At 43.2% G+C, this 25,884-nt stretch overlaps 1 protein-coding gene across 1 annotated transcript in view; it reads right to left on the reverse strand.

The window, feature by feature from the left end:
* Positions 1-231: 231 nt before the first annotated feature.
* CASQ1 (calsequestrin 1) overlaps positions 232-25,884 on the reverse strand; it is a 96,576-nt gene continuing 70,923 nt past the window's right edge. The window contains exons 5-11 of the mRNA XM_073609552.1: positions 21,820-21,893; positions 20,240-20,370; positions 10,882-10,927; positions 8,845-8,899; positions 7,111-7,211; positions 4,638-4,712; positions 232-1,505 (exon numbers count right to left, since the gene is read on the reverse strand). Coding sequence (XP_073465653.1) covers positions 1,248-1,505; positions 4,638-4,712; positions 7,111-7,211; positions 8,845-8,899; positions 10,882-10,927; positions 20,240-20,370; positions 21,820-21,893 — 740 coding nt within the window. The 3' untranslated portion in view covers positions 232-1,247. The remainder of the gene's footprint in view (positions 1,506-4,637; positions 4,713-7,110; positions 7,212-8,844; positions 8,900-10,881; positions 10,928-20,239; positions 20,371-21,819; positions 21,894-25,884) is intronic.

Here is a 25,884-nt window from a genome sequence, read left to right on the forward strand (position 1 = left end):
TCATTGTTGGTGTCAATGGGAGGAATAGTGCCACATTGTTGATCTCATCGGGAGGAATAATCCCCCATTGTTGGTGTCAGTGTGAGGAATTATCGTCTACTTATGGTAGCAGTGGAAGCAATAGTACCCCAAAGGCCAGATGAAGGCAAGCAAAGGGCAGCAGTTTGGAGACCACTGCTAGAAACTATGAAGGAAATCCTCAAAAACTGAAAAAAAACCACACGTACACAGTTTGGATGTTACTGATTTTTGGTTTTCTTATCAGTTGCAAATTGTGGGAAGAAGATCACAGTAGATAAACATTTAAGACCTTACGAGTGATGCTTGAGATTTTGCCTTAGGTTCTTTGACAAGTGGGCAACAATATTTTTTTCATATGACATAAAATGTCGGGAAAACATCAAAATGTCCAAGAATAAAATCATGTGAAAGAGCATAAAGTCCAAATTTTTGCCCACTTATGAGATGATTGGACGTGAGATCGATGAGGAGACATCACTTCTCGAACATGTAAAAGATCTTCTTTTTTTTTTATGTATGGTACTTGGCCAAAAAAACTGTTGAAATGCTACTGTGATAGGCAACCTTTCTGTCATCTGTTATACCACAATGCCAACTAAAAGCCAAGACTGGCATATGATGGGATTCTTGTGTTGTTTATTGCACGTCTTGTGTTGGCCATATCATGGCAGATTTGATTGGCTTTTTGAAATGATGGACTTGTGAAATCAAGTCCTCAACCTGCACTTGGTGACTATTGAGCGTTTGGACAAGAGCTGCAGGTCAGTAGGAACTCTTAGATTATCTAAGCTATTCTTAATGGGTGACCAGAAAAAGTTTTTTGGTTTTTTTTTTGGTCTTGAAAAACAAGTTTTTGGAAAAAAAAAAATTCTTTTAGGCTTGCGTGAACCAAGCAATTTTTGGATAAAAGTCTATTCTGATTATCTTAAGACTTTATGAAGATTAAAAAAAAAATGGCTTCTAGAGACCAGAAAGAGCTTCTGTAATCCTCCTGGGCTGTTGGTGAAAGGAATCTCATTGGATTCCCTTTGTCTATAGCCCCAGGGTCCAAAACTTTTTCAGTGGATTTTTGAGGGTGTTGAAGATCGGTGTCGAGCTAATCGGATAGGTTTAAAGATTTAAATTAATAATCAAGAATTCATATAAAAATATGTTGTTACTAAAGTCAGGTTTTGACATTTTAATATATAAACTAGTTAGATGCTAACGACTTTTTTGATGACTGTTTAGTCATCGTCATCATCATCATCATCGTCATCATCATCATCATCATCGTCATCGTCATCATCATCATCATCATCATCGTCATCATCGTCATCATCATCATCATCATCATCATCGTCATCATCATCGTCGTCGTCATCATCGTCGTCATCATCTTCAGTGTTGATCTCACCCTCCAGAACATCTTCAATCCAGTCTTCCAGCTCGTCCACGGTAGGCAGGTCCTCTTCATCATCCATGTCCATCCAAACACTATCAGCCTGCAGAAGGAACAACAGATCTTGTTAGATTTCAAAGTGTCGAGTGGTTTTCTTACCTCTATTTTAAAGTTAAGCTCAAAGGCACTGAGGACACTCATGGCAATATCAGCAATGTGCAGCAGAGCAAGTCTAGGTGTGCCAACAGCATCTGTCTGGAGGGGTGGAATGCGGCCTGGCTGGTCCGAGCCCAAATGGGGAGATCTCTAGAAGGATAGCGTGTCCCTATCCTTTCCCTACTGGAACCTCTCCTTGCTGATAATCACTGTCCCTGTCAGGAGACCTGTCCATACACTACCCCCTTTTGGGTGAGGAGATGTTGTCAATCAAGCAAAGCAGGGCTGGACTGGGGCTTGCCAGCTTGTGCTATCACATGCTCAGCGTGATTAGGAACAACAGAAGGGCTTCCAATATAAGGGGACTGGCAGGATCAAAGGGTCTTTACTGAGCCTTCCACTACTAGTTTTATTCAGCGGTCATGCAGCCACATGGCTGCTCTTCCCATCCTTCTTCCCAGGTGCAGGGGACATAGTTGCACTGACTGACCGTAAGCTCCAATCTGCGGGGGCGGAGACTACTCTTTTGAGTGTGCCGCCTGTGAGGAGCTGCTGTCAATCAAACAGGGCAGGACTGGACAGGGGAATGCCAGCTTGTGACATCACATGCAAAATGGCCATGCTAGCATGGAGCTGCTTCAGTGCCTAGCGTAGTTAGGAACAGGATGGGGTTCCTATACAAGAGAAATGGCAAGATCATCAGGTCTTTACTAGGCCTTCTCCTACTAGTTTTAGTCAGCAGTCATGCAACCATGCAGACCTTCTTCCCATCTTTCTTTCCAAGTACAGGGGACATAGTTGCCTTGACTGACCCTGAGCTCTGTTCTGTGGGGGCGGTGATTACTCTTTTTAGCGTACCCCCTGTGAGGAGCTTCTGTCAATCAAATAGGGCAGGGCTGGGCAGGGGCGTGCCAGCCTATGACATCACATGCAAGGATCTGCTTCCATGGTTAGCGTGGTCAGGAGCAAACAGGAAAGGCTTCCTATACAAAGTGTCTGACGGGATCAACGGTGCCTTTATTGAGCCTTCTACTCCTTATTTAAACAAAAGCAACATATATGTTAACTGCTAGGGAGAGGGAAATGTAAGCCTGAATTTTTATGATTAACATGAATCACATATATGACGCTAGGTCCACTTAGAGCATTTCCTGATCTAGACAGGCCGAGCTGTCACAACAAAGGATATGCGCACACAGCTGAGGCTTTACTGCTAAATGGCACAGCTGTCTCTTCTTCAGATTATGGCCGGTCCCCAGCACGGCGCAGAGTCGCGCCACGTAACAAGGAAGACACGAGGCAGCGGGAGCGAGAGCTGTAATTATTCTCCGGTGAAAGGACACAATGGAGCTCTGGGATGAAAGGGCACCGAATGGAAAAGGATAATGGCAGGTACAACAAAGGAACATTGAGGAAGCTTTCATCAGGCACATGTAGAGGGAAAAAAAGCGCAAAAACGCAAAAAAAATTTCTGTCTCCAAGCAGATGAGGGACGAGAATGAAAGACTGAATAAAAGGCCAGATAGTAGGGCTTGTGAGATGGTGGGCTGATTGTCATATTGGGGCACATGTCTAGGCCACATGATTACATCCGTGATTCATCATGAGACATCTGGTTGATTAAAACAGAGGTCCGGGTCTGGAGGATAAGAACGGATGGGTCACACTGGAGAAATGTGACGCCTAGGACATGCCCCAGCAGTGATCATGAAAAGATCAGGATAGGGGTGCCACATCACTCTGGTTGAAGTCAATGAAGATTGGTCATGGGGACCTCTTTGAGTAGATGATGAAAAGAATGATTCAACAATGTTGGAATGTCTTCTTCAGGTAGACCTGTCATCAGATATGTTCCTTTACGGTAAAGCCCAACTCTGGGAATTACAAGAAAATACCCCCCCACAAAATGCAAGCATTAAATGTTTGTAAACTCTGAGGCAGGGGTCTCCAAACAAAGGTCAGGGGGGCCGAACTGTGACCACTGGAAGTAAAAAGTGGGAATAAACAATGCCCAATCTTTGGTGTCAGTAAGAGGAACTGTGCCCCATAGTTGGTGTCTTTGGGAGGGATTGCACCCCTTTGTTGGTGTTAATGGGAAGAATTATGCTCCATTGCTGGTATCAGAGGATGAAATATTGCCCCAAGGGCCAGATAAAAGCCTGCAAAGGGGTGGATCCGGCCTCGGGCCGCAGCTTGGAGACCACAGCTCTAAAGGTTAAGTAATAATGTGTAATATTTACCCTTCCCTTAATTTCTACCGGCCATCTAAGCAACCAGTCTCCTGAAGCCTCTTCCATAAGGTGCTCCAGGCCACGGTCCCATGATGACATCATCAAGTACAATTTAGGGCCAATAGCCTTGAACTGTATGTGATAATACTTACCTTACTCCATGCTCAGGCAGGCTTCAGTGCTGTTCTCCGCTCCCGCTTGTGAGGGGTGTCCTTTGCCATTCTCATGTGCAGATGGAGGCTATTGGCCCTGCCTTGTACCTGATGACGTCATCATGGGACCGTAGCCTGAAGCACCTTATAGAAGAGGCTTCAGGGGACTGGTTGCTTAGATAGGGGAAAGCCGGCAGAAGAGAAGGGTAAATATTACACCTTATTCCTCAACCCCTAGAGTTAACAATATTTTAGCGCTTGCATATTGGGGGGGGGTATGGTTTTCGTAATTCCCAGAGTTGGGCTTTAACATGCTGATCTTCATTGACCCCAAACCAGAGAGATGTGGCACCCCTATCCTGATCTTTCATGATCACCGCTGGGGCATGTCCTACGTGTCACATGTCTCCAGTGTGACCCATTCCTTCGTATCTTCCAGACCTGCACCTCTGCTTTAATGTTTTGGGAAGACAGAAGAGGACAAAGAGGGGAATCAGAGAACCAAACAAAGATATAAAAATGTATAAGAAAATAATTAAGTCATTATATCAGAGGAATGGTTTGATGCTACGGACTATAGTACATCAAGGACCACAAAACTGGGTGCTGTTAGCCTGTAATATGGCACTGTCATTTATTAAAATAAAAAAATGGCAGTTGTGCACTAGTCATAATTGAAATCCATTCTCTACTTACATCAGTCACATTCACCACGCCGATATGAGGGCGAGACAGGTCGATGCCAAATTTTTCTTCCCAGTAGGGGATCAGCTGAAAAAGGAGAGAAAAAGACAAGGGGAGTTTATTAAAGGGTGCACAAATTTCACTCACGTCTCCCTCAGTTGGCATTCCCACACTCCCAGAGCATGCAAAGCCTGCCAAAAAACCCCGCCGAGGACATGTCGTCCGGCTATTGTCAACCGACTGCCACAGTTCTGTTGCCCCGCCTGTGGTTTAGCTAGAATGGAGCCTTTGTTGCCCCCACACCTCGGAGCCTTCGCCAGTCCCCTGGAAAAAGAGATTGTGACTCAACAGCAAGGAAGACGCACTGCTGTCATTTTCAGGGTGCTAATTGTGTGCATTCATAACGATGCCGTCCGCAGTACGAAGCGATAATGAACTGTGCTGACACGGATGAAATTACTTTGAAGGGAATTCGCTTTTTTTTTTTTTTTTTTTTTTTATTGGAATGGATTTTTAAGCGCATCGCATTTTATAACCTGTGGTGGGAAAGGAAGCTTAAAAAAATAGCCATATGTCCTAGTGCTGCCCATCCAAACCTCTGGGAGCTGTTTTTGTATCATCATAGACAAAGGTCCAGATATGCGCTGTAATGGTGCAACCCAAAGACTTACGTTTTTAGCAACTTAAAGCTGAATTCCATGTATGGGTTTATTTGTTTCCTCGGACTTATCTAAGTATACATTTTCCATACCTGTGGGACTCCTGTGGAAGTGGTGTCTACCAGGTCTCGTGCTTGGTTTGGGTGCCATTCAGAGAACACCATGGATTTTACTCAAAGAATGCAACCCACTCTCTGGTTGGATGAGATGGAGAGGTGGGGGCAGAGACGTCACAATCTCCACCTTGTTTAATCAGGGAATGGCTTGTATTCATTGAGAAAAAAAACAAGAAGTTCTCTGAATGGTGCCCATGCAAATGAGTTCACTATACGGCAGGTCTGCTGCTCACCACAGGATCTGGAAGACGGTGAGGATCAGTGTAGTAGCGGCGGCTACTACTGCGATAATCTGCTTCTACAAGGATCCAGCAGGTCTGGAATATGTATACTGTGCTTGAATTGGTCCAAGCTGGACCAATGTAACTATGCAAAAAAAAAAAAATCATCTCTAAGTTGAAAAAAGATCCTGTAATGCAGGGGTAGGCAACCTTGGCCCTCCAGCTGTGGTGAAACTACAAGTCCCATGAGACATTGCAAGACCCTGACAATCACAGGCATGACTCCCAGAGGCAGAGGGAAGATGGGATTTGTAGTTTTTACCACAGCTGGAGTGCCGAGGTTACCTACTCCTGCCCTAATGTGTGTGGCCAATTTTGAGGGATCACAAAAGCTTCCTCAGAGCTGGTATATTGTATGGACTGGTTCCTAGAGCTGCAAACTATGGACTGGACCCTAATAATGTTGAGCCATTTAAATCCCATTGCACCCTTTAAAGACCACCACAAACCATAATTCTGTCTTCTTAATTAACTCTGAAGCACTCTCCCAATTTTACCAAAATTTGGGGAAAATAAGAACTTTTAATTTCAGTTATAAGTTGTCACTGGCCTAATGGTTTGGGTGAAGTATACTTGAACTGATCCAAGCTGGACCAATGTAACTATGCACAGAAAAAAAAAATCAGCTCTAAGTTTAAAAAAGATCCACTAATGCAGGGGTAGGCAACCTCGGCCCTCCAGCTGTGGTGAAGCTACAAGTCCCATGAGACATTGAAGACCCTGACAATCACAGGCATGACTCCCAGAGACAGAGGGATGATGGGATTTGTAGTTTTTACCACTGCTGGAGTGCCGAGGTTACCTACCCCTGCCCTAATGTGTGTGGCCAATTTCGAGAGGGGTTGCAAAAGCTTCCTCAGGGCTGGTATATTGTATGCACTGGTTCCTAGAGCTGCAAGCTGTGAGCTGGACTTTAATATTATGGAGCCATTAAAAACCAATGCACCCTTAAAAGACCACCACAAACCATAATTCTGCCTTTTTTATTAATTCTGAAGCACTCTCCCAATTTTGCCAAAATGTTGGGAAGATAAAAACTCCCAATTCCAATTATCTCTAGTCATTGGCCTAATGAATTAACTCTTTTCCCGAATAGCCTCATAAACAATGGTCCAGTTGGATCCTAAATGTTGAATGACAATAAGTAGTTCTTAAATACAAACTATTCGGAACAGATAATTAATGTTTAAATGCTAAACTTACTATCGTCAAAGAAAATATAGAAATTATATAGCCTGTTTTCCTAGATCCTATATTGGGTCAAATTTAAATTGCTATACAGTACATTTGCACGTTACCTTTTTTATTTCACTACTAACATTAGCCCTTTGGGGACTGGTAATACGCATTCAGGTGAACAGTTCAACAAAGCACAAAATGTAATTATGTGGGTGTCCACTCTATGGCAATATTTATTCTATATTTTTACCAGTGGGAAGTCCTCGGGGTCAATCCAGATAATGCTAAGGTCAGGGTTATCGGTATTGTCCTCTGCAACATCCTTAATGATCTCCAAAAACTCATAACCATCTGTTTAAAAAAAAAAAACATCAGTTAGACAACAACATCCTTTAAAGCTTTAAAATACATGAAACTTAAATTGTATTTCAAGACATTTTTTTTGTTTTTAAAAGGGTAGGGAAGCCTTAGAAAATCTTTAAGATTTTCTATAGTTTTGAGTATGTGCCCTGGTTGTGAAGACTTCCCTTCTGGAGGAACAACAGAAAAGAGTGTAAAATGTCTCCTAAGTGAGGGGAAGCAAATCCAAAACAGATCAAAAGGAGTTTAGAAGTAGGTGTGAAGGAAGTCAGAAAGAGCTCAGAACCAAGTCAGGATCAGGTCACAAGGAACTCAGAACCAGATCATCAGCAGGTTGGCAGGTGGTCTGAAGCAAGTCACAAGCGAATCGGAAGCTTAGGAGGATGTCAGAAGCAGATCAGAAAGTAGTCAGAAGAAGGTTGAAGGTCAGAAGCAGCTCAAGAAGATGTAAGAAGCAGGTAAGAAGGTAGTTAGAAGACAGTCATGGGTCAGAAAGAAGGAGGTAAGAAGCAGGACAGAAGGAACTCAAAGGGCTTTCAGAAGCAGGTAAGAAGGTAGTTAGAAGAATTTCATGGGTAAGAAAGAAGAAGGTAAAAAGCAGGTCAGAAGAAGCTTGGGAGGATGCCAGAAGCAGATCAGAAGATAGTCAGAAGAAGGTTGCAGGTCAGAAGGAGGTAAGAAGCATGTCAGAAGGAAATCAAGGGGCTGTCATAAGCAGGTCAAAAGGTAGATAGGAGAAGATTGAATGTCAGAAGGAGCTAGGAAAATATCAGAAGGTAGTTAAAAGAAGATCATGGTTCAGAAAAAAGGAGCTAAGAAGCAGGTCAGTAGAAATTTGGGAGGATGTCAGAAGCAGGTCAGAAGGTAATCAGAAGAAGGCTTCAGGTCAGAAGAAAGTGTGAAGCAGGTCAGAAGGAACTCAAGGTGCTGTCAGAAGCAGGTAAGAAGGTAGTTAGAAGAAGGTCATGGGTCAGAAAGAAGGAAGTAAGAAGCAGGTGAGAAGAAGCTTAAAAGGATGTCAGAAGCAAATCAGAAGGTAGTTAGAGGAAGGTTTCAGGTCAGAAGGAACTGAAGGGGCTTTCAAAAGAAGGTCAGAAGATAGAAGAAGGTCATAGGTTAAAAAGATCTAGGATGAAGTACATCATAAGGAGCTCAAGGTGCTGTCAGAAGCAGGTCAGTAAGTAGTTATAAAAGGGTCATGGGTCAGAAAGAATGAGGTAAGAAGCAATGCAGAAGAAGCTTGGAAGGATGTCAGAAACAGGCCAGAAGGAAACAAACATTTCAAAATAATATAAAGAAAAAATCTAAATACACTGAAAAGTGTTCTGTACATGCTCATCTATACCATCACTTAAATTGTGATTTGTAATTTTACAACACTGTAGAATGGTGTTAATGAGAATCCGTGGGTGGTTTACAATCAGAAGCTTTTACAGCAATCTTTTATGTGTAACATTTCGAAAGCGTTTCTATCTGGTGATTTTCACTTATGATCGTACAATGAATGTCAAGTAGGGAGACAGTGGAGCATCAGAACACAAACAGATTATAAGGGAATGAACACAATCTGCATGCTCAGAATGTTTCATTTAGTTGTAAAAACTGTTAAACTTTAATACATTACCAGGATCATCCTCCTCTGCAAAAGCAACAATGTGGATTCCATTCAAGTCATCTTCCTACAAGGGATAATAAAACATGTTCGCTAAATTTCTTGCTTTAAGAGAATGACACAACATATCCCATTGGGGATATTTCCCTTCACTTCCTATCACATAAAACACAACAGGAAATGAGAGGAATCTCTTCAAGTTGAGGGACATTCCAACTTGGACAAATGTCAACAAAACTGGTGTCCACCTTGGAAGACTTCCTCTTCTGTCCCAGTGTCCCAGAAATAATGGCTACCAGGACAAATAGGGTAAATATCCCCAGGGAGAACATGAACAGCAATAAAATGTAATCCTTCCCTACACCATCCAAAACTACACAAAATGTTTTGGTTTTCAATATACGGTACTTTAATCCAGAACAGTGGTCTTCAAACTGCGGCCTGGGGGCTGGATGCAGCCCTTTGCTCGCTCTCATCTGGCTCTTGGGGCATTATTCCCCCCACCATTAGAAACAGTGGGGTATAGTTCCTGCCACTGACACCGACAATGAGGCACTATTCTTCCCACTGGTACCAGTGATGGGGCACTATTCCTCCCACTGACACCAATGAATGGGCACTATTACTGACACCAATGATGGGACATTATTCCTCCCACTGACACCAATGATGGGGCACTATTTCTCCCACTTATAGTAATGATGGGACACTATTCCTCCCACTGATGCCAATTATGGGATACTATTCCTCCCACTGACGCCACTGATGGGACACTATTCCTCCCACCGATACCAATGATGGGGCACTATTCCTCCTACTGATACCAATGATGGGACACTATTCCTCCCACTGATACCAATGATGGGACACTATTCCTCCCACTGATACCAATGATGGGGCACTATTCCGCCCACTGAAACCAATGATGGGACACTATTTCTCCCACTGACGCCAATGATGGGACACTATTCCTCCCACTGACGCCAATGATGGGGCATTATTCCTTCCACTGACGCCAATGATGGGACACTATTCCTTCCACTGACATCAATGATGGAGTACTTTTCCTTCCACTGACAGAAATGATGGGACACTATTCCTCCCATTGACACCAATGATGGGGCACAATTACTCCCCCTAATACCAATGATGGGGCATTGTTTAATCCCATTGACACCAGGAAATTTTCATCTCCCACTTCCAGTCCAACCCCCCTAAAGCTTGGAGGACAGAAAACTGGACCTTTGTTTATAAAGTTTGGAGACCCCCGATTTAGAGCAGTCTTTTTAAACTGGGGTTTCTCCAAAGCAGCCTTTTACCCCAGAGGAACCCCTAAAATAATTCTCAGGTCTTAGGGAACTCATACCAAAACCAGTTCATTGCAGGTCAATGGGAAAAATTGCCCCCTTCAAAAAAGATCCTTTGGGTCATGCTGTTGGCTTTCCCAAGTGGCGTTGGCCCTGGAACTATGCAGGCACCATGAAATTGGAGGACACTCAACCATAGCTCAAGGAACACCCAACAACCTCTGAAGGAACCCCAGCTGAAAATGGCTTCTCCAGAAGTTGTGCTGGGTTCCTTGACTAACCACAAAGATAATCACTCATGTAAAGGTATTTTTCCTTCAACTGCCCAACAAAGTAAGTGGGCTCTTGTCCTATTGACCATAAATATAAGAAGCCCTCCCCACCGACCATCAATATAGAGGGGCACTTTGTAATGACCACCAATGTGAGAGGCAGTTTACTACTAACTACCAATGTAAAGGGGTCTTTCACCATTGACCACTAATATAAGAGGACATTACATTTTTCTTTTTGTTCCTGGGATTGTAGAAACAATCTACTTTGGGTTTCAAATATTTTGGGTACACCAGATTCTATATTCATTAATGAATGATTATATCTACAATTTCATTAATTACGCTGTACCATGAGCACTAATACTAAGCAGGAACTTCCCTGAGACCTGAATACTTTTTCAAGGGTTCCTCTGTGTTGAAAAGATTAAGAAGGACCGATCTAGAAGTAAGAATGCAAATATATTTACCCAGGTCTCATACATGCTGTCTGGCCTCAGTTTCCTCAGTGTTGGTCTGAAAAATACAAAAAAAAATGGAGGGATTTACAAAATATTCAACACATAAAGTATCTTTCGGCTGAATTGGTTGGTTTAAGACACCCTTGGATCCTCACAGGCCCCAAAAAGTTCAAGAATTAACTAAATGTACTCTAAAGAACATGTAAAAGATGAGGGTGCCACAAGTGTATCATCAGTCCAGTAGAGGTTTAATAATCTTGGTAAATCTAACATGTTTCGAGGGCTCAACTCCCCCTTCATCAGAGCCCTTGGATCCTCACAGGCTCCAAAAGAGTTTAAGATGTAAGTACTTTAAAGAAAATATAAAGGATGAGGGTGCCACAAGTTTTTCATAAGTCCAGTAAAGGTTTATTAATCTTGCTAGGTAAATCCAACGTGTTTCAAGGGCTCAACTCCCCCTTCATCAGGTTCCTCGGATCCTCACAGGCCCCAAAAGCGTTTAAGATGTAAGCATTTTAAAGAAAATGTAAAGGATGAGGGTGCCAAAAGTTTATCATAAGTCCAGTAAAAGTTTATTCATCTTGCTAGGTAAATCCAACGTGTTTCAAGGGCTCAATTCCCCCTTCATCAGGATCCTTGGATCCTCACGGGCCCCAAAAGAATTTAAGATGTAAGTACTTTAAAGAAAATGTAAAGGATGAGGGTGCCAAAAGTTTATCATAAGTCCAGTAAAGGTTTATTCATCTTGCTAGGTAAATCCAACGTGTTTCAAGGGCTCAATTCCCCCTTCATCAGGATCCTTGGATCCTCACAGGCCCCAAAAGAGTTTAAGATGTAAGCACTTTAAAGAAAATGTAAAGGATGAGGGTGCCACAGGTTGATCATAAGTCCAGTAAAGGTTTATTAATCCTTGTAGGTAAATCCAACGCGTTTTGTGGGCCCAACTATCCCTTCATCAGGACTATAAAGTAAACAACGTAAAGCCATATAAACAGATAGATCTAAAACTAATGAACCATTAGCCAGTTGCAGATCTGCTTCGTTTAGATCTATCTATTGTCTCTTGTTGGGGGAGTTGTGAGCTCCTGAAATGTGTTGGTACCTACTGTTCTTATATCAAGATTAATAAATCTTTACTGGACTTTTGAACTTGTGAAGCTTTCACTGTTTCACTTTTAACGCCCAAATTAACTTTCAGTTTAAGCTCAGGTTCACACTAGTGAGAACACAGTTGTGATTCGCACCCGCACTGTGGTGCCGATTGATGCAATGCCATACAGTCACTGATCGAGCAGAAATTTTCCAGCAGGGCGGTGATACAGAAGTTGGTTGGTAGTTTATCCTCTGTGCAACCACCCTGGCCATACATGGATTGAAATTCGGCCGGTCCCTGATCGCTCTTCTATCCGTGCATGGCCAACTTTAGCAATTAGCAAATGCCCTAATGTTTGGAGAGCTCTAGCTCTGACACAGCAGGGACCACCGCAGAGAGACCACTGCTTCCACATTCTTCTCTACAGCATGCTGGTGGGGGACAGGCTTTAACTACTCAAGCTTTCTAATGGAAATGAACTGTAAGACTTGGCACACTTTTTATTTTGATTCACCTGGAATGTAATTATATACGTGTGGTTTGTTTCATTCCTAACTGAAGTATCCGAATCTCCGGATTACAATACTAACAAATATAAAACAAATCTGAAATAACTAATCAAAATTTTGGTCGAAATTCGAATTCAAATGGTTTTCAAATCAAATTCCAGTAGTTTTCTAATCAAATTTGAATTTCCGAAAAAAAAAATTAAATAGAAAATGAAGAAAAAGAATATAAAAAATATATTAGAATAGAATAGAAAATGAAAGAATAGAATAGAATATAGTAGAGTAAAACAGAACAGAATACAAAATAAAAGAATAGAAAAAAATAGAATAGAAAAAAAAGGATAACATAGAAAATAAAAGAATAGATTATAATAGAGTAAAACAGAACAGAATACAAAATAAAAGAATAGAAAAAATAGAATAGAAAAAAAGGGATAAAATAGAAAATAAAAGAATAGAGTGGAATATAATAGTGTAAAACAAAACAGAATACAAAATAAAAGAATAGAAAAAAAAGGAATAGAAAAAAAAGGATAAAATAGAAAATAAAAGAATAGAATAGACTAAAACAGAACAGAATACAAAATAAAAGAATAGAAAAAATGTTATAGAAAAAAAGGATAAAATAGAAAATAAAAGAATAGAATAGAATAGAGTAAAACAAAACAGAATACAAAATAAAAGAATAGAAAAAAAATAGAATAGAAAAAAAAGGGATACAATAGAAAATAAAAGAATAGAATGTGATATAATAGTGTAAAACAGAACAGAATACAAAATAAAAGAATAGAAAAAAGGGATAAAATAGAAAATAAAAAAATAGAGAAAAACAGAACAAAATAGAATAGAAAATAAAAGAACAGAATAAAATAAAAATTAGAAAGAATATAACCATCATCTGAAATTCAAATTTCAAATAAAATACATTTGAATTTGAATTGAATAGAAGAGAATAGAATAAAAAATAAAATGATAGAACAGAACAGAAAATAATAGAATAGAATAAACAATAGAAATTAATATAATAGAATATAAAAATATAATAATATAACCGTTTTCTGAAATTCAAATTTCGTCTAGAATAAATTTTAATTCGAATAGTATAGAAAATAATAGAATAGAACAGAAAGGAAAAGAGTAGAATAGAAAAGAATAGAATAGAAAAAACAATAGAATAGAATGGAATAGAAAGAATATAACCATCTTCAAAAATTCGAATTTCGAATAGAATGAATTTCATTTCAAATGGCATTTGATTCAAATGCAATTGAAATGGAAATTTGATTCGAATTCGAATAATCAAAACAAATTCCAAAAACGAATTAAACAAATTAAACAAACTTAACCAAACAAATTTATGCAAACAACGAATCGATATGAAACGAAACAAATTTTTTAAATTCTGCACATGTTTAAATGTGATTTAAATTGAAAATTCCGATAAATTTGTTTTCGGAATTTAAAAAAAAAAATGTTTTAAGGGGGAATTCACACATTTAACTTTAATATTCATGTAGGAAAAGCTTTATCAGCATGGTTTCGGGTCAACAGGCAGCCATTTTTTGAGTGGCCCTTGTCTTTTAAAGGTGTTGAGAGCTCTAAAGTAGACTAATATGATGCAGAAGAAAACAATACATATATTACAGAAGGGGGGAGAGAAAAAAAAAGTATTTGCTCGGCGTGCAGTTTAAGGGCCTTGCTGTCATGGCAACCGCGGTCTCCGAACTGACAATTCTTAAGTGTATCTGTATAGCTGCACTTTCATCGCCAATCCTCAAAAGAAGAAGATGCTACAGCAGGCCTCTTATCTACGTTTAACCCTCAAGGGAGAGGAACCTGAAGGAGACGAGACGGTGACTTCTGAAAGACGGCGCTTCAAGCGCGATTTTTATTTATTTTTTTAAATTTTTTTTCATCTAGAAAAGAGAATATAAACTACAATAGATTTTTTTTTTCATTATTCCTTTGTCTTAGAGACTAGGTGAGCATGTCATTATTATATATTTGGTTTCCTTGCGATGTCCTGAATCCAGCCCCAGAGTGGTTAGTCAATGGACATGATCTGTAATAGTAAAGATGGTATACAGCTTGTCTGAGCCACTCCTTCATCTCTACTAATTGTCAGGAACAGAATATCCAAGAACAGCACAACATAGGAGGGCAACTAATGGTCAAGACTCCTTCTACACCCTAGATCAGGGGTCACTAAACTTAATAATCATAGGGCCCGTTTACTGTCCCTCAGGCGTTAGGGGAGTGGGAGTACTAATGCCCTGGAATCAATGGGAGTAAGCAATGCTTCAGTTGAAAGAATAGTCCCCCACTGTTGGTGTCAGTGGGAGGAATAGTGTCCCATCATTAGTATCAGTGGGAGGAATAGTGCCCCATCATTGGTATCAGTACTAGGAACAGTGCCCCATCATTGGTGTCAATAGGGGGATTAGTGCCCCATCATTGGTGTCAGTGGGGGGAATATTGCCCCATCATTGGTGTCAGTGGGAGGAATAGTGTCCCATCATTAGTATCAGTGGTAGGAATAGTGCCCCATTATTGGTATCAGTGGGAGGAATAGTGCCCCATCAGTGGTATCAGTGGGAGGAATAGTGTCCCATTATTGGTATCAGTGGGAAGAATACTGCCCCATTATTGGTATCAGTGGGAGGAATAGTGCCCCATCATTGGTGTCAGTGAGAGGAATGGTGTCCCATCATTAGTGTCAGTGGGAGGAATAGTGTCCCTTCATTGGTGTCAGTGGGAGGAATAGTGCCCCATCATTGGTGTCAGTGAGAGGAATGGTGCCCCATCATTGGTGTCAGTGGGAGGAATAGTGTCCCTTCATTGGTATCAGTGGGAGGAATAGTGTCCCATCATTAGTATCGGTGGGAGGAATAGTGTCCCATCATTAGTATCAGTGGGAGGAATAGTGTCCCATCATTAGTATCAGTGGGAGGAATAGTGCCCCATCATTAGTATCAGTGGGAGGAATAGTGTCCCATCATTAGTATCAGTGGGAGGAATAGTGCCCCATCATTGGTATCAGTGGGAGGAATAGTGCCCCATCATCGGTGTCAGTGAGAGGAATGGTGCCCCATCATTGGTCAGTGGGAGGAATAGTGCCCCATAATTGGTGTCAGTGGGAGGAATAGTGTCCCATCATTAGTATCAGTGGGCAGAATAGTGCCCCATCATTGGTATCAGTGGGAAGAATAGTGCCCCCTCATTGGTATCACTGGGAGGAATAGTGCCCCATCATTGGTATCAGTGGGAAGAATAGTGCCCCCTCATTGGTATCACTGGGAGGAATAGTGCCCCATCATTGGTATCAGTGGGGGGAATAGTGCCCCCATCAGTGATATCAGTGGGAGGAATAGTGCCCCATCTTTGGTATCAGTGTCAAAATGCGCCTTTAAAAAGCCCCCCAAATGCTGCAGAGGCAGTGGTCAGGGGTGTACACATGCCATGGAGAAGATATTTTGCAGGAATAATACCCCTCTGTCTCTTTGGATGTGTGTAGCACCCACTGAGCACAACCGATTTAAGTGAATGAGGCGATGCTCTGCAAGCACCCTGGAACTGCTAGCATGCGGTTCAAGGGGTTCAAGTAAGTGGTGAGGAGTCAATACAATGCATCCTTACCACCTAAGAAATGCTCTCTGAAGAGCAATCTAAACACGGATCGCTCTTCAGAGACCAAAGCAAGTGTGAAAAAGCCTTTTCATTGTATTGTCCTTTTTTTAAGGGTTGGGGGGGGGGGCAGCTTTAAGAACCTGGCTAATACCTGAATCTATCTGAATAAAGAACTAACACAATGCAGCGATGTTAATTCATGAGTAGCGATTCCCTGAACGGTTACAAATCCATCTGGTGATTTTTGATTAATGCAATTAAGTAACTTGTTGTTGCACGCTGCAGGAATTTAATACTCGCTTCCCTTAGGAGCGGTGGAGATTACTTTTATTTTCTCTGCCGTAATATATTAAATTTCTTGGGTTTTAGATACGCGTTACACCAGAAAGTCCAAAGGCAGAGGCGGCAAGGAGGTCCTAATAACAACGGGGCTGCGCAATGACTGTGGATGGAGGCTGAAATGCAGCTAAGGGATTGGCTATTTTCTTTGCAGCCATGTGCGCGAACGCTGCGGCTCGGCGGACCGCGGTGACATAAAATGGCAAGTCGACCTCACTCCGGCAAATCAGGATAATAGACTATTACTTTTCATTTCAGACACATCCTGGACATTTTAAAACAAGACCGTGCAAAAAAAAATTAAAGAAGACATGCCATGGAAAAAAATATATTTCTAATGGTGCATGCTCCAGAGCTGTGATCCTTGAAAAGCAACTTCAGTCCCTGTAATGGTGCCCATCCCCCTCCCAATGGTGCTACCGTCATTAAAAAATCCAGCCTTTAGGACCTGGCAGAGACCTGAGATTTAATACGGGACCTCCAAAACTCTTTGCGCACGTGCAGGGAAAATCATGCACGTGCGCAGATCTGCAGATCTTTATGCACAAGTAGGGAAACCCCTGAACGTGCACGCAATCTAGTGGCATTCAGGACCTGAGATAGACCTGCAATGCATGAGCAGAGAACCTGAGATCCGAGATCTCCATAACTGCATCGTCTTTGCACATAAGTAGGGAAACCCCTGCACGTGCATGCAATCTGGTGGCCTTCAGGACCTGAGATAGATCTGCAATGCATCTGCACATGTGTCAAGTATTCCTGCGCATGAGCAGGTGACCTGAGATCCGACATCTCCATAACTGCAGATCTTTATGCACGAGTAGGGAAACCCCTGCACGTGCACGCAATCTAGTGGCATTCAAGACCTGAGATAGACCTGCAACGCATGAGCAGACAACCTGGGATCGGAGATCTCCATAACTGCATCGTCTTTGGGAAACCCCTGCACGTCCATGTAATCTGGTGGCCTTCAGGACCTGAGATAGATCTGCAATGCATCTGCACATGTGTCAAGTATTCCTGCGCATGAGCAGACAACCTGAGATCTGAGACCTCCATAACTGCAGCATCTTTACACGTGATTAGGGAAACCCCTGCCCTTGCAGATGTGCTGTAGAACTCTGTAGAGCTTGAAGCCCTGTGGCACATCTGCTCATGCATGCAGTCTGGTGGCCTTCAGGACTTGAGGTAGACCTGCAACACTCCTGCACATGTGGCATCTAGTGACATTCAGGACCTGAAATAGACCTGCAACGCATGAGCAGACAACCTGAGATCTGAGATCTCCATAACTGCAGCGTCTTTGCACATAAGTAGAGAAACCCCTGCCCTTGCATAGATGTGCTGTAGAACTCTGTAGAGCTTGAAGCCCTGTGGCACATCTGCTCATACATGCAGTCTGGTGGCCTTCAGGACCTGAGGTAGACCTGCAACACGCCTGCACATGTGGCAAGTTTCTTTGTGCATGAGAAGACAACCTGAGATCTGAGACCTCCATAACTGCAGCATCTTTACGCACGAGTAGGGAAACCGCTGCACGTGCAAAGATGTGCTGAAAGACTCAGAAAGGCCTGAAGCCCAGCAGCAAATCTGCGCATGCATGCTATTCCGTGGCATTCAGCACCTGAGAGAGACCTGCAACACATTTGCATATGTACCAAGTATTCTTGCACATGAGCAGACAACCTGAGATCTAAGACCTCCATAACTGCAGCAATCCGTTGGCTTTCAGGACCTGAGATAGACCTGCAACTTATCTGCACATGTGCCAACTGCCAAGTAATAATGTTCAGCATCTTTCCGCATGAGTAGGGAAAGCCCTGCACGTGCATAGATGTGCTGAAGAGCTCTGCAGAGCCTGAAGCCATGTGGCACATCTGTGCATTCGTGCAATCTGGTGGCCTTCTAGACCTAAGAGAGACCAGCAAAAACATTTGCACATGTGCCAAGTATTCATGTGTATGAGTAGATAACCAGAGATCCGAGATCTCCACAACTGCAGCATCTTTGCGCATGAGTAAGGAAATACCTGCACGTGCATAGACATGCTGAAGGACTCTGAAGATCCTGAAGCCCTGCGGCATATATGCACATGCATGCAATTCGGTGGCCTCCGGGACCTTTTTGGGTGAAGGTCCACTTTGAGGTTCCTTCACTATGTAGTCGCTGAAGTTTTGAAGGGGAGAGGAGAGATTGGAAAGTAGAGTGCGTGCAACTGGTGGGATGCCGTTACACTCAACCTGTCGCTTTCCCCTGCATTGGTTTTATGGGGTCCTTTTCAGTAAAATTTAATTTTAAAAATGGACGGGGCCAAGAACGTGCAGAATAGTGAAGAATCCCAGAAAAAAAAAAAAGTAAAATCGGCAACTCTGTTTAATTTGTGCAACAACTTTATAAGTAATGGAAAAAATACTTCTAAAGGCGACACGGACTTTGTGATTTCGTCTTCGGTCGTCGAACGCAGCAGGGGCGGCTCGCGGGCACCTCACGGGTTAAATCAGCACGAGACAGAAAAACACATTATTTCAAACGTTTCTATGGCAGCTAAATTGTTTTTAACAGGCGCCATGGCAACTGCACCAGCCATCACAACTGCCGCTCGACCCCTTGTCGGAGATGGGCAGATGATGTTGTGTGGCTTCCAACATCGCCAGCTAGCCAGAACAACACGCCGCTTGGAGAAATGTGGGAATTAACCGTTACACCGCCAGAGAGACGCGCAACGTCTGCAAGACGCCGAGAATGAATGAGGCTCGACTGTCAGCAAAGGAACCTGAAGGGGCGCTCCGATAGATAGATAGATAGATAGATAGATAGATAGATAGATAGATAGATAGATAGATAGATAGATAGATAGATAGATAGATAGATAGATAGATAGATAGATAGATAGATAGATAATGTTGTACCTTTCATTTTGCATGCTATCATGTGGCTGTTACATGTACACCTGCTGTGCCCTGTGCTGAGTTCCCGGGTCTGTACACCTGCTGTGCCCATTATGAGGGGTTCCCACCATCCTTGTGCTGAGTTCCCGGGTCTGTACACCTGCTGTGCCCATTATGAGGGGTTCACACCATCCCTGTGCTGCGTTCCCAGGTCTGTACACCTACTGTGCCCATTATGAGGGGTTCCCACCATCCCTGTGCTGAGTTCCCGGGTCTGTACACCTACTGTGCCCATTATGAGGGGTTCCCACCATCCCTGTGCTGAGTTCCGGGGTCTGTACACCTGCTGTGCCCATTATGAGGGGTTCCCACCATCCCTGAGCTGAGTTCCCAGGTCTGTACACCTTCTGTGCCATTTATGAGGGGTTCCCACCATCCCTGAGCTGAGTTCCCAGGTCTGTACACCTTCTGTGCCCATTATGAGAGGTTCCCACCATCCCTGAGCTGAGTTCCCAGGTCTGTACACCTGCTGTGCCCATTATGAGGGGTTCCCTCCATCCCTGTGCTGAGTTCCCGGGTCTGTATACCTGCTGTGCCCATTATGAGGGGTTCCCACCATCCCTGTGCTGAGTTCCTGGGTCTGTATACCTGCTGTGCCCATTATGAGGGGTTGTCACCGCCCAGTGTAGGAGCTGGAGCCCTCAAAGGTGATTAGGACGGACTACCCAAAACGATAAGATGGACAGGAAAAGAGTCGGGAATTATAGAAAGAATGGAGATCTTGCTGTTGGCTTATCCAAGATACAAAGGAGGTCAGAAGTTGACTAAGCCCACCATGCTCCACCTATTACCGCTTACAAACTTTCGCCACCCTGGCACTGGTGTTGGTGAGGTCGGGAATATCTACTGACCTCTTGTGCTCATGCAGAAACTCCACGATCTCTTTCTCGCTGTTGGGTTTGTTGGGGATAGTGATGGGCTTATCATGGAACGGCTCGTAGTAGTCAACCTCGTTCAGCTTCAAAGTCAACTTCTTGGCAACCTGACAGCAAAAGATAAACAGTGAGAAGCAGTTAGTGAAGGTTTCAGAGTGTTCCTCCAATCAGAAATGATATTCCATCTAAGGGTCCCTCAGGGGAAGTCTGGATGAATTCTCAGATCCGCCCACCTGGCTTGGCCCTGCCCTGGAGGTTCCATTCTCCCTAACTGAAGACTGGAGTCATTCACTGGCACGTCTAAAGCCTGTATTTTACCAGGTGAACTGCTTAGACTGAGCTCTACAAAAGGTTAACAGTCCAGACGCACAATGCCTGATACTACGCCGCGCACAACAAGCGTAAAAGTCACATCTCCTTCAATATCAGCAGCTCCTGCCTCGAATACACCCAAGGCGGAAATCTATTCGGACACCCCTTGGCTTATATACCCCCTTATATTGTTGACCACTGTACCCTGTGTGCTGTGCTGTATGTTACATATGCTAGGCTGCTACACTATATGTTCTTGACTCTGGACTGCTGCACTCTGTATACTATGCTGTATGTTACATACTCTGCACTATTGCACCCTGTATGCCGAGCTGTATGTTAAACAAACTGGACTACTGCACTCTGTATGTTGTGCTGTATGCTACATACTCTGAACTGTTTCACTCTGTATGCTGTGCTGTGTATTACATACTCTGGACCGCTGCAGCCTCTATGCAGTGCTCCATGTTACATACACTAGGCTACTGCACTCTGTATGCTGCACTGTATGTTACATACTCTGAACTGCTGCCCCCTGCATGCATGTATGTTGCATATTCTGGGCTGCTTCACTTTGTATGCTGTGCTGTATGTTACATACTCTGGACTGCTGCACACTTTATACTGTGAATGTATGTTACATACTCTGGACTTCAGCACTCTGTGTGCTGTACTGTATTGTACATAGACCAAACTGCTGTACTCTGTATGCTGTGCTGTATGTTACATACTGTGGATTGCTGCACTCTCTATGCTATGCTGTATGTTACATACTCTGGACTGCTGCACTCTCTATGCTGTGCTGTATGTTACATACTCTGGGTTGCTGAACTCTGCATGCTGTGCTGTATATTAATACTCTGGACTGCTGCACTCTCTATGCTGTGCTGTATGTTACATACTCTGGACCGCTGCACTCTCTATGCTGTGCTGTATGTTGCATACTCTGGGTTGCTGAACTCTGTATGCTGTGCTGTATGTTACCTACCCCGTACCACATCACATATTGCACACTGCGCAGTGGACCTTTGTGCTCTGTATTTTTCTTTATGTTACATATTCTAGACAGGTATGTTCTGTACACTGTGCTGTATGCTACATAGTCTGGATGATTACATTGGGGTATGTAAAGTGTCACACTTTACATACCCCAAACTGCTGCACTCTTTATGCTGTGCTGTACATCACATTCTCCAGACTTTTACAATCAAATGCTGTGTTGTAAACTGACGAATCTCTCTTACCTTTGCATCAAATGTGGCAAAGAATGGGATGTATGGGTGGAACTCCTCGGCAGCATCTTCATAGGCCTTGTAATCTGCAAACCAAAGAGACACGGAAACCTTTAACATCATACTGTGGCACATTGTGCTGTACATTACATACTTTGGACCGCTACACCTCTTATTCTGTGCTGCACATTACATACTCTGGACTGTTGCAATCTGTATGCTGTGCTGCTCATTACATACCCTGGGCTGCTAAACCCTACACACTGTGCTGTATATTACAAACACTGCCCTGTTGCAATCTGTTTGCTGTTCTGTATCTTACATACTCTGGACTTCTGCACCCTGTGTCCTCTGTTGTACGTCACATACTTTGAATCGCTGCAACCTGTATGCTGTGCAGTACACGCTGTGCTGTATATTACAAACACTGCAGCCTGTTGCAATCTGTACACTGTGCTGTATAATACATACTCTGGGCTCCTGCACCCTGTATCCTCTGCTGTGTATTACATACGTTGAACCGCTGCATCCCGTATGCTGTGCTGTAGTTTACACTCTGTGGCTTGTTCCAACCTGTAAGTTGTGCTATATATTACATACTCTGGACTGTTGCACCCTGTATCCTCTGTTGTACATTACATACTTTGAACTGCTGCACCCCATGTGCTGTGCTGTACTTTACTCTCTCTGGCCTGTTTCAACCTGTATGCTGTGCAGTACACTACAAGCTATGGCCTGTTGCAATCTGTATGCTGTGCTGTATAATACTTACTATGGACTCTTGCACCTTGTATCCTCTGCTGTACATTACATACTTTGAAACGCTGCACCCTGTAAGCTGTGCTGTACTTTACACTCTATGGCCTGTTCCAACCTGTATGTCTTGCTGTATATTACATACGCTGGACTGTTGCACCCTGTATCCTCTGCTGTACATTACATACTTTGAACTGCTGCACTCCGTATGCTGTGCTGTACTTTACTCTCTTTGGCCTGTTCCAACCTGTATGCTGTGCAGTACACTACACGCTCTGGCCTGTTGCAATCTGTATGCTGTGCTGTATAATACATACTCTGGACTCCTGCACCTTGTATCCTCTGCTGTACATTACATACTTTGAACCGCTGCACCCCATATGCTGTGCTGTACTTTACTCTCGATGGCCTGTTCCAACCTGTATGCTGTGCAGTACACTACACGCTCTGGCCTGTTGCAATCTGTATGCTGTGCTGTATAATACTTACTATGGACTCTTGCACCTTGTATCCTCTGCTGTACATTACATACTTTGAACCGCAACACCCTGTATGCTGTGCTTTACTTTACACGCTATGGCCTAATCCAACCTGTATTTTGTGCTGTATAATACATTCTCTGGACCGGTGCCCTCTGCATGCTGTGCTGTACATTACATACACCAGACCTCTACAGTCTGTAGAGCACAGTATACATTACAATATCAGGACCGACGCGCTCTGCATATTGTGCTATAAGTCACGTACTGTGGTTCGCTTCAAACCTGTATGCTGTGCTGTACATTACATACTTTGAAATGCTGCACCCCGCATGCTGTGCTGTACTTTACACTCTGTGGCTTGTTCCAACCTGTACAGTGCCTTGAAAAAGTATTCATACCCCTTGAAATTTTCCACATTTTCTCATGTTACAACCAAAAATGTAAATGTATTTTATTGGGATTTTATGTGATAGACCAACACAAAGTGGCACATAATTGTGAAGTGGAAGGAAAATTATAAATGGTTTTCATCATTTTTTTTACAAATAAATATGTGAAAATATATATATAAATATATAATAATAATAATAATAATAATAATAATAAATATATATATTTACAAATAAATCTGTGAAAAGTGTGGGGGGTATTTGTATTCAGCCCCCTTTACTCTGATACCCCTAACTAAAATCTAGAAGAACCAATTGCCTTCAGAAGTCACCTAATTAGTAAATAGAGTCCACCTGTGTGTCATTTAATCTCAGTATAGATACAGCTGTTCTGTGAAGCCCTCAGAGGTTTGTTAGAGAACCTTAGTAAACAAACAGCATCATGAAGGCCAAGGAACACACCAGACAGGTCAGGGATAAAGTTGTGGAGAAGTATAAAGCAGGGTTAGGTTATAAAAAAATCTCCCAAGCTTTGAACATCTCCCGGAGCTCTGTTCAATCCATCATCTGAAAATGGAAAGTATGGAACTGCCAACCTACCAAGACATGGCCGTCCACCTAAACTGACCGGCCGGGCAAGGAGAGCATTCATCAGAGAAGAGCCAAGAGGTCCATGGTAACTCTGGAGGAGCTGCAGAGATCCACAGCTCAGGTGGGAGAATCTGTCCACAGGACAACTATTAGTCGTGTTCTCCACAAATCTGACCTTTATGGAAGAGTGACAAGAAGAAAGACATTGGTGAAAGAAAGCCATAAGAAGTCCTGTCTGCAGTTTGTGAGAAGCCATGTGGAGGACACAGCAAACATGTGGAAGAAGGTGATCTGGTCAGATGAGACCAACATTTAACGTTTTAGCCTAAAAACAAAACACTATGTGTGGTGGAAAACTAACACTGCACATTACCCTGAACACACCATCCCCACTGTGAAACATGGTGGTGGCAGCATCATGTGGTGGGGATGCTTTTCTTCAGCAGGGACAGGGAAGCTGGTCAGTCAGAGTTGATGGGAAGATGGATGGAGACAAATACAGGACAATCTTAGAAGAAAACCTGTTAGAGTCTGCAAAAGACTTGAGACTGGGGCGGAGGTTCACCTTCCAGCAGGACAACGACCCGAAACATACAGCCAGAGCTACAATGGAATGGTTTAGATCAAAGCATATTCATGTGTTAGAATGGTCCAGTCACAGTCCAGACATAAATCCCATTGAGAATCTGTGGCGAGACTTTGAATTGCTGTTCACAGACGTTCTCCATCCAATCTGACAGAGCTTGAGATATTCTACAAAGAAGAATGGGCAAAAATGTCCCTCTCTAGATGTGCAAAGCTGGTAGAGACATCCCCAAAAAGACTTGCAGCTGTAATTGCAGAGAAAGGTGGTTTCTGACAGGCCGGAGTCGCCCTTTAAGCCGTGAGTCAGACATTCTAGCCGGAGAGAGCCGAGTGACAAGGACAGCTCCTGCGCTGATTGCGGTGACTAAACCCGCCGTCATCATCCCATTCACCAAGGTCCAGGCTGAGACCCGTCATCCATGTTGATTCAAGCTATAAATTTAGTAACATCTCTGTGAGACTCCTGAATTATTAAGTGCGCTGGGCACTGGGGGGGGGGGGTGAGGGGGATCCGCGTCAGCGCCTCACCGCCTTATCGGAGCGGTACACATGTTCGGCCAGTAATACAAATTAACTTATTTGAAAAAGACTCAGAGCGCCTGGTGGTGGCTGGTGAGACCCAACCCCCCCCCCCCCCCCCCCCCCCCGCGTCCGATGCTGGCAACCAATAAAAAGAAAGAGATAAAGTGAATGGGGGAGCCACCATTGTTCGCAGTTAGTAACCCCTCCCCCTTTATTACACTCTTCAGAATCAAATTTGTGTGATATCTCGCACCAAGGTTAGCCCATTGTTGGCTGAATAATGTTGGCCATTATGATGATGACATCTACATTATAACAGTACTGCAGGGGACATCTCTGGATTGAAGGTGGATCTTGCTGTACATCAGAACGAGGACATCTAGTGGCAGAATAAATGTAGTGCAGAGAAAAATATTTGTCTTGAAGGTGAATATTTATGGACATCAGACTGAGGACATCTAGTGGCAGAATAAAAGTACTGCAGGGGACATGTCTGGATTGAGGCTGAATGTTGCTGGCCATCAGACCGAGGACATCTACTGGCAGAATAAAAGTACTGCAGGGGACATCTCTGGATTGAAGGTGAATACATTGCACCACCTTTTGAGTTTCAGGGGGGCCTAGGGGGTTCCCCCGTAGTTATGTGGAGCCTCTCTGGGACCCCTGGATCCTGACGGTAACATTCCCTTAAATTTACTACTGTTGCATTTTTTTTTCTGCTTCTGTTGCTTTATTCTTGCCTTTACCTGTTC

Source organism: Aquarana catesbeiana, linkage group LG13 (genome assembly GCF_042186555.1).
Source record: "Aquarana catesbeiana isolate 2022-GZ linkage group LG13, ASM4218655v1, whole genome shotgun sequence".
Taxonomy (NCBI): Eukaryota; Metazoa; Chordata; class Amphibia; order Anura; family Ranidae; genus Aquarana; species Aquarana catesbeiana.